This window comes from Tyto alba, unplaced genomic scaffold (genome assembly GCF_018691265.1).
Source record: "Tyto alba isolate M040663 unplaced genomic scaffold, T.alba_DEE_v4.0 Super-Scaffold_1000006, whole genome shotgun sequence".
NCBI classification, from domain to species: Eukaryota; Metazoa; Chordata; class Aves; order Strigiformes; family Tytonidae; genus Tyto; species Tyto alba.
The window spans coordinates 34,594,457-34,606,941 of NW_024881272.1; the positions used below are offsets into that span (position 1 = coordinate 34,594,457).

At 42.8% G+C, this 12,485-nt stretch overlaps 1 protein-coding gene across 11 annotated transcripts in view; it reads left to right on the forward strand.

Moving 5' to 3' along the window:
* LRRC7 (leucine rich repeat containing 7) overlaps positions 1 to 12,485 on the forward strand; it is a 190,083-nt gene that overhangs the window by 129,981 nt on the left and 47,617 nt on the right. For 10 of the 11 annotated variants that reach the window (XM_042804008.1, XM_042803965.1, XM_042803958.1 and 7 more), the window contains exons 9-12: positions 711 to 855; positions 2,502 to 2,574; positions 7,805 to 7,934; positions 8,328 to 8,443. In XM_042804008.1, coding sequence (XP_042659942.1) covers positions 711 to 855; positions 2,502 to 2,574; positions 7,805 to 7,934; positions 8,328 to 8,443 — 464 coding nt within the window. Of the gene's footprint in view, positions 1 to 710; positions 856 to 2,501; positions 2,575 to 7,804; positions 7,935 to 8,327; positions 8,444 to 12,485 lie in introns of those variants that run through there. The other variant, XM_042804030.1, reaches the window with a different exon arrangement.

A 12,485-nucleotide genomic window follows, 5' to 3' on the forward strand; every position in this document is an offset into this window, starting at 1 on the left:
AATGCATGTGCGTTTTCTTGAATAGGTATGTATTCCTAGTTCGTATAGCTGTTAATTATTATCAAGAAATATCCAGAATGAAGTGACAGGCTTGTGATGGTGGATCAAGAAGCACGTTGCTTCTACAGGCTTCAAATGCTTACACGCTACCCAGATTTTCAAAGAAATGCGGGAAGAATTCCTGTCACGCTGCTCGAGGCTGCTAGAGCTGCAGTGAGACACTGTATTCACAGGAGCTGGGGTTAACCGCTCGTAACTGAACCACGACTAGCTAAAGTCTAGTTTTAGATTTTATAAAACCCAGAGAAGCGGTTTGACGCAGGAAAGCTTCACCTGCATGATCTTCGGGGATGCTGAGTAAGATGTAGGTTGTGAGTAAACGTCCTTTGGCTCTGTGTCCAAATGAAGCAATAATGCAGCTGCGTGACTGGGAACTTAAACTCTGAGCAGATTTAATGAGCCTGGAGCACATTCATCAGTTTGGTATGTGTCATTTAGTTTCTTTTTCTGCAAAACTTCCTTCTGCAGTTCTCTGAACAGCAAGGCTGTTGGACCACCACTGGTACCGCGCCGGTGAAATAACTCTTGTAAAAACAGTGCTCAGATAATTGAATATAAGCCTGTATTATTATTGTCTGTCTTTAATTAAGCTTAGAAACTGGCAGGCGGTGTGTACCCGTTCAAGTAACACTTTGTAACATGCTATTAAGTCTATAGGGAAGTTAAAACAGCTCGTGTACCTGGATGTGTCAAAAAACAGGATAGAAACTGTTGATTTGGACATATCAGGATGCGAAGGACTTGAAGATCTCCTGTTGTCATCCAATATGTTGCAGCAACTGCCAGACTCCATAGGTGAGAAAAGCTCAGGATTTCCTGTCATCTTTTACAGCTGAGGATTTCATTTCTATGTTTCTTGGTAATTAGGAGACTTTATAATAGCTCTGTACATCTGGATATTTCATTTCAGTCTTGATTTCTTCTATTTGCTCTGGAAACACCTGAGGTCTTTCCTCTCTTCTGTTGCTTCCAGCCGATGAGCCCACCGCATCACCATCAACTTTTTTCACTTTCCTAATGCATCCCATAGGACATGGAACTGTTAAATTCCCCAATTTAAAATCAACTTAGTCAAGATTCCAAAATGTATTGCTAGTTAATAACACTGTGCTACACGAATGTTACTAGATGCCTTTTAGAGCTGTTTTCCATTCTGGTCTTCTACTTCCCACTATAAATTCTACAATGTTTGCTTTATGTGGTTTTCTGATACACATATGTAGATTGAATTTGAGAGGGCATTTAGCTCCTGTACAAAAGGAATAAATGTTTATGTTCTGAATTACACATTCTTGCAATTAGATACAATCAGTTCTCATTTCTAAATTCCTATTACTGACTGGTAATAGATTTAACAGAAGTAAAGCAAAAAGAGTCATTTTAATACTGCATTTTCAGAGGAGAGCTTGCTGAAATTCATTTTGGTGGAAAATTTTCCTCTTGAAAGAAAATTCTGTTGAAACCTAAATGTTTCTGGAACACGTTGGTTTTGAAAAAGTTTTCAACAAAAATGTTCTGCCATTTAAATGAGTAGTGTTTCTAGTATCCCTTTTAATGATACTTTTCATTTGCTTCAGGTTTCATATTATGGCACATTCAGTTTAACATTTTTCTCTGTATTACGGATTAATTTATATTATTCCCAACATTAATTGCAAAGAATAATTTTAAAAAATCTATTTCAATATACTCATAAATCTTTGGGGGAAAAAACAGATTTTGAAAGGTTAATAACTTCTGGAACATGCAAATCTCTTTCAAGCTCTGTTTCTAGCGCTGTAATTCAATAGTTTTGCCATTTTTTTTCTGTCTGCACTTTCTTATTGCTTTCTGTTGTTACGCACTGATAAAGCAGAAGTTTCATTTCCCTCTTGATAAATGCTACCCAGCAGTGCATCTGCTTACACTTAGATATATAATAATTCTTTTCATTACAAGAATGAACAGCATGTACGAATGCATTCAGGATTGATTCTGACTTTCAGTCTGATTCTGGTTTTCTGTCTATACCTACACACTGTAAAGTTTTATAAATGTAGCATTTACTTTAGATAATTCACTTAATGGCCTGTTATGACCTGGGTATCAAGGCAACAGGACGTGAATTCAATTGAAACACCACTAGATAAGTAGAAATACTACTCTTCCTACACAAGCTACTTTTTTTTTTTTTTACAGTTTTTTTCAAGACTCCAGAAATACGCTTGATATTTCACTTGCAGTTCAGCTTAACATTTAATCACTGCTTCATTTTGATGAAACATATTTTCAGTATGACAAGAATGTGGCTACGTACTGTCCTATATACGGATGTTTTCTGAAATCTAGATCAAAGTTAATCGGTGTTAGAAATCATCACTTCTTTAAGGATACAGGAGATTACAGAAAGTAAAAGAGATGAATGTGAAAAATTTTTCTATTCTTTTTCACCTGTTCTGTAGGACTGTTGAAAAGGCTTACAACTTTAAAAGTAGATGACAATCAGCTTACGATTCTGCCAAATGCAATTGGAAAGTGAGTATAAGTCTTATGTTTTTCAACATTAAGTGAAATGTGTTTTCCCTTCTGCTTGTAGAATGTGGGGGTTTTAAAATAAAAAATAAGACAAAAATGTACTGAATTATAAAATAATTTCAAAATGTGTGCCTCACGCCCAGCTTATAGCAGTTAAACTTGGAGCAGCGCTATTACTGCTGTGGACTTATACTGGTGTAAGTAATAAGAAGATGAAATGTATCACATTTTCCAAAAAAAAGAACAAAGCTATTTTTCTGTATGAATCACTTGCAATTTAGATGATTAGAGCAGCAAAAGCAAAAGAAGTAGAAGTATTTGGGGGAATACGTCTGTTTCCATAGCAACAGCCAGTACTTGATGCTGAAAAGAAAATGGCTGCAAACCTCATATATGTGAAGGGTTCTTAAAATATTGAAGTCGCATAAATGAAACAGTCGTGACGATTTCATCGGTGTGTACATCAAAATGTGAAAGTATCATAAAAGTAATCGTATTATGAAAAGCACTAATGATGCCCCGTAGCTCTCGTTTTGTCAGATATTACACGATCACTGGTGCAAAATTCTGTCTTGTGCTGGCCTGTGTCTTGAGCTTATTGCTAAAGGAACTCTGCAATTTATTGTAAAATTCGAGGCGGATCCAAGCCTGTCTCCACGTATGGAACTAGGCAAGTCCTTACGTTGTTCCACGCTACACATAACCCTTTCTAGCAGAACGTATCTTTTACACTGATATTTCTGTAGGATGCTTCTTCCTTTACCTGTTTTCCTTCTGAAATGCCGTATCAACTGTATTTGTAAAAAAAAAAAAAAAAAATTCCGAATGCGTGGTTCCTGGCTTTCTCCCACGCCTGTAGCACCGGTGTTTCCACCGTCCCCCTCGCTCCAGCAGTGGTGCTGACGCGGCAGAAGCGGAGTTCAGCCTCAGGGACGGGCGGCTGGCGCGACGGAGGGCCCTGCGTCCCGGCCCCGTGCTGCCAGGAGGCCAGCGCCGCAGCGGGGCACCGGCGGGCACAGTCGCGCTCAGCTCGCAGCGCAAAACCCCTTCTGACTTCAGCAGGTTCTAGCTCAACAAAGTATTTCGTTAGAAGTAGGATTCTCAAGCCAGGGCTGTTCGGAGGCTTCCGGAACTGAAGCCCAGAAGGCTTCATTTAGTCTTGTCCAGAAACAGGATAGCACAGTGAGGGCTCTAGAACAGAAGTAATCTCTAACCTGAACAGCCTGTGCTTTGCTCCTCCTGCACCCGTTTTATAGTAATGATTTCAATAATAATTTCGTTGTTGGTATGGCATTTGGGAAAAAAAAAAAATATCCAAATTTGTGTGCGGTTACTACTGTAGCAACTGAGGGCTCGGGTTTGACTTACCATGCTGTACTTCTTGCAGGGGCTTTAGATTTAAGTGATATTAATGGAAAGTGTTAAAAGTTGGTTACATGAATCACAAAAGGGCAAATCTTTGCCACGCAAATCATTGTGTAGCAATAAATTCTGATAGGCAGTGAAAGCTCCTAAGGCTCAAAGCTGTACTGGGCACTGCAAAAAAGGCTGATGTAATGTCCAACATGAACAATTTTGCAGGGCAATTTTTAAAACCTTTCTTATCTGTTGAATTGCTCAAGTCGAAGGGGAACCCCTCTTTTTTTTTTTTTTTACCTAATATCTGTTCAGTATTGTTTGTTATGGAGCCTTAATTACGTTTTTGAAGGTGCACAGTGCTGCTCTAAATGGTGTATATGCGGAGCAGTGGGCTAATCACTTAATATTATCACATTATTTTTGAGTGGTTGTGCTTTTTAAATGAGGTACTTTCTCTCATTTAATGAGGACAGCATCTCCCACATCAAAATGAACTTCCTTTCTCTGACTCATCCATTTGGATAGTTTCCTACTGGGTCTCTTTCTCCTAAATAGTATGGTAGTACCCACTGCAGAGTATATTATTGTCACACAAAGATGAGCAATGTGGAGGAGGGAACTCTCCCTCCAGGGGCCAATTTCAGGATGAGACACAGAGCACTGCCACACTCTCTGAGTCGATGCTGCTAAGAGTCAACCACCACCCTCGTTTTTGGCAGGCTTGTTCAAAGGGCAAGCCTGCAAGTGGTATTTAGAGTTTGATCCTGCAAGAGACTACACACGGGAGACCCAGCTTAATAAAACACGCCAGGTAAAATCAGGGGACTCACATCGATTGAGTACGTTAGCCAGCTGGACCCAGAGGCTGGAGGTTTTATCTGTAGGACCTGAGTGAATGCACGTGCTTCCCCTTGGTGGGGGGGAAGGTGCCGTGACCCATGCGTGGGTAATGGGGCAGCAGGTCAGGGGTTTGTGTTAGACGAGTGTTTTATGTGTCTAGCCTGTACCACATCTGACAGTGCCAGGTGCTGCAAATGCAAGTGCGAGCTTGTGCGTCTGAGTCTGCAGAATTCCTTCTGCCCGACGTTGTACCAGTAGCGGGTGTCGGGAGCCGAGGATTTCGGCTGCTCTGGCAGATCCTGGGGGCTGTGGCTGTTGGGAGAAACGGGCTGTGGCTGTACGAAACGGGGCTGAGATGGGTTGGAACTACTCTGTTGTTCACGGCAGTCTTCATTCTCCATGAATCTCTCTCTACTAATGTGTCTAAAAATATTCCTCATCTGCCTTAGGACTTGTGTTGTGAATTGCTTCATTTCAGTGGGTGCCAAACTGAACAGCAAGTGCATATCTGATTTTTGTCTGCCTTTCTTTAAACGTACCAAGAATGATCTGAATTTGGCCTAAGAAGACAGTAAGGTTAATGATATTTTAGCTAAACTACCACTGTCAGAATTATAGCTGTTATTATCAACTTACTTTCATGCACAATCCACGAAGAATGAAAAATCACTTTCTGAAGTGCGTGTTTTCTTAGCCATGGTGGTTACAGAGAGGAAATTTAGTTTCACACTGACTTTGTTGTTTTTGTTGTGGCCATCTTCATTTGTCTGCTGCTGAGGTCATCAGGAAGGAAAGAAGCGGAGAATGTCTGCCAGACAACACCTTTCAAATCAAATTCTGTTGTCTGATAAAGTGATTCTGCACTGTCAGGAAAACTTCCACAGTTACAGTTCCGAGTATCAGATTTTCCGATTGCCATTGGAAGCGTACTAGCTCTCAATTAGCTTATCTGTTCTCAAGCTTTTCTGGTTGTGTTATCATCAGCAAAAGGAAGAATGTGTCCATCTTGCAATTTAACAAACTTTCCAGTTGGACTTCTCTCTGTCAAGCACATATTCTGTATGAAGCAGGTAAACATGACTGAATTCTGTCTTTACGGAAATTGTTTTGTATCTAGTTTGAAATAAACTGGGGTGGATACAAAGCTCGTACTAAAGAAAAACTATAACCAAAACCTGGCAGAGCTTTTGGATATATTCCATGAGTCTCTTTCACTAATCACTGTATGACTCACTTTGGCTTTTCAGTCTACTGAAATGCAGCAATTAGAGGAAAGTTCTGAGAATTCCATGTTATGAATAGCTACTTCTGGTTTCATGTTTCAAAAAGTTTGAAGGCTGAAAGACCTTTTTTTAATTAAGAAACTGGAATAAAGGTAAGTTAGGCATACAATGAAGGTCCAGTCCTGCAGCTGTGACTCATAAATACTAAGGAGCAAGGTTTGTCGCAGAGGTGCTTTTTATCAGATCTACCAAAACATTTTGAAAAAAACCAGACAACCTTCTGGGCACCTAGTCCCTTTGTCAGCGGACAGGGAGATGACAAACACTGAGGAAGAAATAATTGCTTGCCATTTAACCTTACTATTAATTAAAGCGCTTGAGAGACGATGGTAGTACGTGTGGAGCAGAAAAGGGGCAGCAGAAGGAGGGAACAACGGCATTTGTAATGGGGCACCAGAATTTCAGTCCACGAGCTGAAGGAGCAGTGCAGTACAGCATTCATTGTAAGAATTTTCATAGCCAGCCTGATTTTCTAAGAGATTCAGCAGATATTTCTTCAGAATATTTATATATATGCGTGCGTGTATGTGCGTAATATATATGTGATATGTATACATTGTTAGAGATCTGTCTATAGAAGATGTTTTACACAGATAGGCGTAACACTGTTTGTGTTTCTTGCGTTAGCGAAGGTCACACTGTTGATTGTTAACCGCCACGGTAAGATGGATGTTTAAGTGTTGCCTGGTACCACCTGCTGCCCTCAGGGAACAGGCAAACACGCAGAAGAGTCCCGAGGCTAGGACGGGGTGCTGAGGAGCAGCAAAATGCCTCCCGTTCGGGGCCGGAGCAGCGGAGGGTGGGGAGGGCCAGGGGCTGAGCCAAGGTGATAAAACGCAGGGAGGTGCTGACCGCCGGTTCAGTGCACCGGGGGCTGGGGGGTCTCGGGCACGGGGGGCTGCGGCTGTCCCGGTTCAAGGGGGGAGTTTCTGTCAGCTTGTCTCTGTTTCACCCCCTTCCCTGAAAACGTGATTACGGGGAGGGAAAGGTCAAGTCCCTTTCTTGTCACAATTTGACAGAATGCAGCAATCTAGGAAAAAAAAAGATACAAGATAGAAAGGGAGATTATTTCATTTTTTTAGAAGGGAGCACTTGGGTGTCAGAAGATTACTTTGCTCTGCTTTGCTTCGGTCCTTGCCACACAGATACCCTTTCAAGATCACTTTTCAGCCAGCTTTCTCAGCAGGTGAGAGATAAGCACTTGTACGAGAGCTGTGTCTGACTCCAGCAGGCCGAGATTACTTTCCTCAGTTTGGACCCAAGCTCATCTTTTCTCGCTACTGATCTGTATTAGAAGTGATGTCAGATGCATCGGTTGGAATGTACCCTGGGGGGCAATTTCTGCTTCCTTTCCCTTTGCTTTCACCGGCGGTGTTACTTTACCAGTTGCCTGTCTTTGTACGTTAAGATTATAAACTTTTTGGTTCGATTCTTCAGTTTACTATGAATCGCCCTTATCACTGTCTGGCTGACGTACTTGGAATTCGTCCTTACTACAAAAAGTGAGAATGATAGTGTGGGGAAACTTTCTTAAACTGCCTTACTGGATAAGGTTGGTTAACAGAGTATTTAATAGTTCCTACAATCATATTATTGTAGACTTCTACGGAAATCTGTACTAAAGGTTCCCTCTTCAGGACACGATGTCTGTAGTAGTGTGATGCTTTGAAATTTTCAGAGGTTTTAGATTGTTAATTTTCATTGTCTAGTCCTTGTATAGCATCTAACAAGCGTATTTACAATTTCAGTTTATCTTTATTAGAAGAATTTGACTGCAGCTGTAATGAGTTGGAGTCCTTGCCCGCTACCATCGGCTACCTTCATAATCTGCGGACCTTGGCTGTGGATGAGAATTTCCTCCCTGAGCTGCCCAGAGAAGTGAGAAGCTGATTCTGATTTGAAATTACAGATTTAAATGTTTTGTGGTTGGCCCGAGATTCCATCTCTACCCAGACAAAATATCTGTTAAAGCAATTGTTTCTGCACGATGTGGAAGACCGACTCTTTCTTATATACATGATAGTAAACCCAGTAAATTAGTAAATTGATGCAAAGGTGAGAGTCTGGCTCAGAAGAGCACTGCAAGTAACCCTGGGCTTCTCCCCGATCTTACTGACAAAGAGAGGGCAGTAGTTTTTGACTAGGTTCTCAATTTTCTTCTCGTCAGTTACAGTAAAAACACAATTTGGCCACTTCCCAACAGAAAAGTTAGTGATAATAAATTTTATCGAAGGAGGTATCCTAACATCTTTGGTTTTTTCATTCTTATAGATTGGAAGCTGTAAAAATGTAACAGTGATGTCTCTGCGCTCTAACAAGCTAGAATTTCTTCCTGATGAAATTGGTCAGATGCAGAAGCTGAGAGTGTTAAATCTGAGCGATAACAGGTATAGTTCACATAATTTTTCTAACCCATTATAAGAATTTATTTTTTAAAAAATTTAAATTATTCTTTTTAGGTATTTGTAAAAATCCATTTATCTAAAATATATTTTTACATATAAAAAATTATATTTAGAATTACTTTATCTAAACTATAAGGAAAAAAAACCCTGATTTTTTTTTTTTTTAATCTTTATGGATTGGTCTTAGTTCTGCTGACATCCAAAACCAAACTTGAATGGGGCCAAGATCTGGGACTTAGTGTGTTTTAATAGATTAAAACCTGCTTACTTCTTTTATCTCCCGCTGTTTCCATGTGGAAGTGTGATATTTGGCTTTAAAACTGTTTATAACCTTGTCATATTTCCTGATTAAAAAATAGCGACAGACTGATACATAGGAAGCCATTAAATGCAAGCACACTAGCATGTTACCCTGCCTCCACTGAAATCAAAGAAAATTTTCTATTTCCTTCAGCAGAGCAAAGGTTTTTGTCAAAACCCCAGATTCTTCTGTTCTTATGCACATGCGTGTTCCTCTGAGAAACGGAATGCTTGAAATGAGCCTTTCTTGATGCCTGTCCTGTGCTGCCATAGGCATCCGAAAAGACTGACTATTCCTTGAGATTTATACGTGCTTACGTTCCAAGAATACGTTAATTTTCAGTATAACCACAGAAACACAAGTTTGCTCGGTAGTGCAACGTATGGTCCGTGAATTCCATTTTGTTTCCAGTAATTTTCATCCACGCTCTGTAAAAATTAGGGGAAGGACCTTCCGCGTCTGCGTCTGACTTACTGTCAGCAGTTTCACTGTTGAAATGAAGGTTGAGCATAAAATACGAAGTGATGCCGAATTCCCTGTGATATATTTGTTTAAAATTACGTGCTTAATTCTGTTAGATTATTTCCCTCGTTGCAATCGTGTAACATAAAACGCATTATGGATGGACCAGAACGTAAAGTTCAACTTAACTCTAGTTTGTGTTGAAGCTGCCCGAGTCCCAGAGTCAAATCTCGGGTCTCTTGACTTTGAGTTTGAGATGCCGGTGTTTTCCCAGGGGCAGGGAGTACTCTCCCATCGGTGTGTCACCACAGCAGTGTAATTTTTATCCCTGTAAGGCTTTTAGCTGTACAGCTAGAGTCTGAAACTGTATCTCAGGCGCCACTTTAAATTCACTCGGGCTGGCATTCGTGCCGGCAGAAATAGCCTGCCTGCCCTTCGCTGGTCCTGCCTCCGTACGCCCTGTCCCGCCCCAGGGCAGTTTTGCTCGGGTGTTCGCTGATCTTGAGTGCCTCGGGGGTAGGGGTGAGAGAAATACGGGGAGTTTTCAGAGGGAGGTTTGCAGTGGCTTGGCCCAGCCGGCCGTGGTGGCACGCAGGAGGCGGCGCGGGGCGGCCGTAGGGGTGAGTTTGCATTGAGGAAGCAGAACACCGGTGTGGTTGGTTGGTTGTTGGTTGGGTTTTTTTCTTTGTTTTCTTTTTTTTTTTTTTTTGTTGTTGTTGTTGTTTTGGTTTGGTTGTTTTTTTTGGTTTTGTTTTTGTTTTGTTTTTTTTTTTTTTGTTTTGTTTTGTTTTGTTTTGTTTTTTTTGTTTCGGGTTTTTTTTTCCCGTTTTTTTTTTTTCCCCCGTTTTTTTTTTTGTTTGTTTTCTTTTTTTTTTTGTTGTTGTTGTTGTTGTTGTTTTGGTTTGGTTGTTTTTTTTAGTTTTGTTTTTGTTTTTTTTGTTTTGTTTTGTTTTGTTTTGTTTTTTTGTTTCGTTTTTTTTTTTTTCCCGTTTTTTTTTTCCCCCGTTTTTTTTTGTGTTTTTTTTTTTTTTTTTTTTTTTCCTCTTTTGCCAAGTTACTCTTCGGCAGGGTCAGCTGCTGATGTCGGGCACGTGGCTGCATGTGTAACCAGTGAGCGTGAGCGCTGGGGCGGGGCGGCTCGCTGCGGGGGGCGGGCAGCGGCGGCGGTCAGAGCCGACCCGGCGCCTGGCTGCCACCGACGCAGCAGGCCCGCCTCGCCCCCCCTTTTTCCCCAGCTGCCCAGGTATGCGAGAGGCCTGGGGTTTCCGTTGTGCAGGAGGGTAATTACAGGACCAGCGTCCCAGGGACGTGACGTTCCTTGGGGTGGAATGGGTCAGCTGCTGTCCTCCCCTCCAGCGCTGGCTGGTAGCGCTATGTCTGCCCCCGTGCTTGCTCAGGGCTCACTGGACGTGTCACTGAGCTGCTTTATCTCGCTGAAAATGGAAGGAGCTCTCGTCCTTCTTGTCGTGTTCATTTTATGACCCTCCTCGTGATCCGTTTGCTGACCGTGGAGTCTGTCAAACACCGAAGCCAGCTACAGGTGAAGTGGCCATGCACCAGAGCGGGCGTGAGGAGGGCAGGGGGACAGGGCCTTTGCCTGTTGGGGTGGGAAGCTCTTCTCCCAAGTCAGCCTGAAAAGCTGTGCAGGGAGTTTTAAGCATTGTAGGACTAGCGGGAGGGCACAGTCTAGACTAGGAGAGAGAGGAGCTGACGCAGACTGTAGACCTTCAACCTTTGAACCTGGTGGAATTGTCTTCTTGCTTTTCTTGAGGGGTCTGGGGAGTAGATTTTTCCTCCTTTGTTGATGCCAATTCTGGCTGTGGTTAAATGTTGCCCTGCTGAGACGTTGTGCTAATGCTTTTGTTATGGAACTTCCCACCTAAATGAAACCAAAAAGTTTCAGTGTTTTGGCACCAAAGAGTTTGGGCAGCAAAGTTCGGATACCATCTTAATGTTGGATTGATTGATTTTTTTTTTTTACTTTTCTGTTTTCCCATTTTTGCATTCATCTTAAAATTAAGGCAATCTCCAATTCTTTCTTTGAATGAGTCCACATGTACATGCTAGTGAGGAGCTTACTTGGGCTCCCCTTGTTGCTAGGACCCTCTCTGTGTTACCACAAGTTTTGCCCCGCTACTCTTCCTGCGTCAGATACGACAGAGGAGGTAGAGCACGCCAGCTCTTCTCCTGGATACCTCTTTGAGCCATGGGAAGAAGAGACACAGGCGTTGAAGCAGAGCAGAAAGGCGATTCTAGAGCCAAGGGGTCAGTGCACGTGCTTCACCCCGTGGTGACGGGCTCAGCCTTTTCCCTCTCAGCCTGGTAGGAGGGCGGCAGAGCCCCGGCCCCTGTGGGCTCCACGGCCAGGGCAGAGCCATTCTCACCAGACACTGCCCATGCAGCCTTCTTGGCATGAAGACCCTCGCACAGGTCTTCCGAGGGGCAGCTGTTACTCCCTGTACTATATAACAAATGGGGACGGACTGTACGTGTGACCATGTATTCTTTCAGAATTTATCCGGTCAGTCCTTCAGGACTTTCTCCTCCCGGCACCAGGGAGGATTTCACGTCCATTCTGGCAGGTGGCCGGCTGCTCATGCATCTTCGCACGTTATTTTCCTCGCAGAGGGAACAGACTTTGTCACCGTGACTGTCAGTCCATGCCGATCATCAAGGATGTGTAGTTTTACAAAGGGAAGACAGTCTTCCAGTGGGGATCTGTCCACTGCAGGTTCATCCCAGTGAACGATGCCTCAGGGTCACCTCCCTCTACTTTGTCACGTACCAAATTTCACCTCCAGTGTCTACAACAGTGGCCGTAAATGGTGCACTTGTGAATCCATTAGCCTCTCACGTCATTGCCTTTATCCCGGTGACTTCTCTGCTGGTAGCCAGGCTACTCAAGTGGTTGTTGAGAGGTACCCTTTTGCCACCAAAAATGTTCATTCTGGACACTCTCCTCATGGCACGGGGAGCGCACTCTGGCTCCAGGCATGTAAAGTACAGCGGTATTGGTGGCTTTGAACTTGCCTTGCCAGAGTGCACAGAAAATTTGCAGTCTGCTCCCTGAATGGTCACGCAGGTGCGAAGTGACGGACAACGGTGGTGTAGCATGTAAAGAGGAAAAGAGGAGCTCTCCCTCCCCCGCGTTACCTGGAGCTTGTCTGGGTATGAAAGTCAGAAACATTTTGGGAGATTTGGTCTAAAATCCTGATTGGATGTCTTGCAGGAAGGAGGCAAACCTGACATAGACCTCTTTGC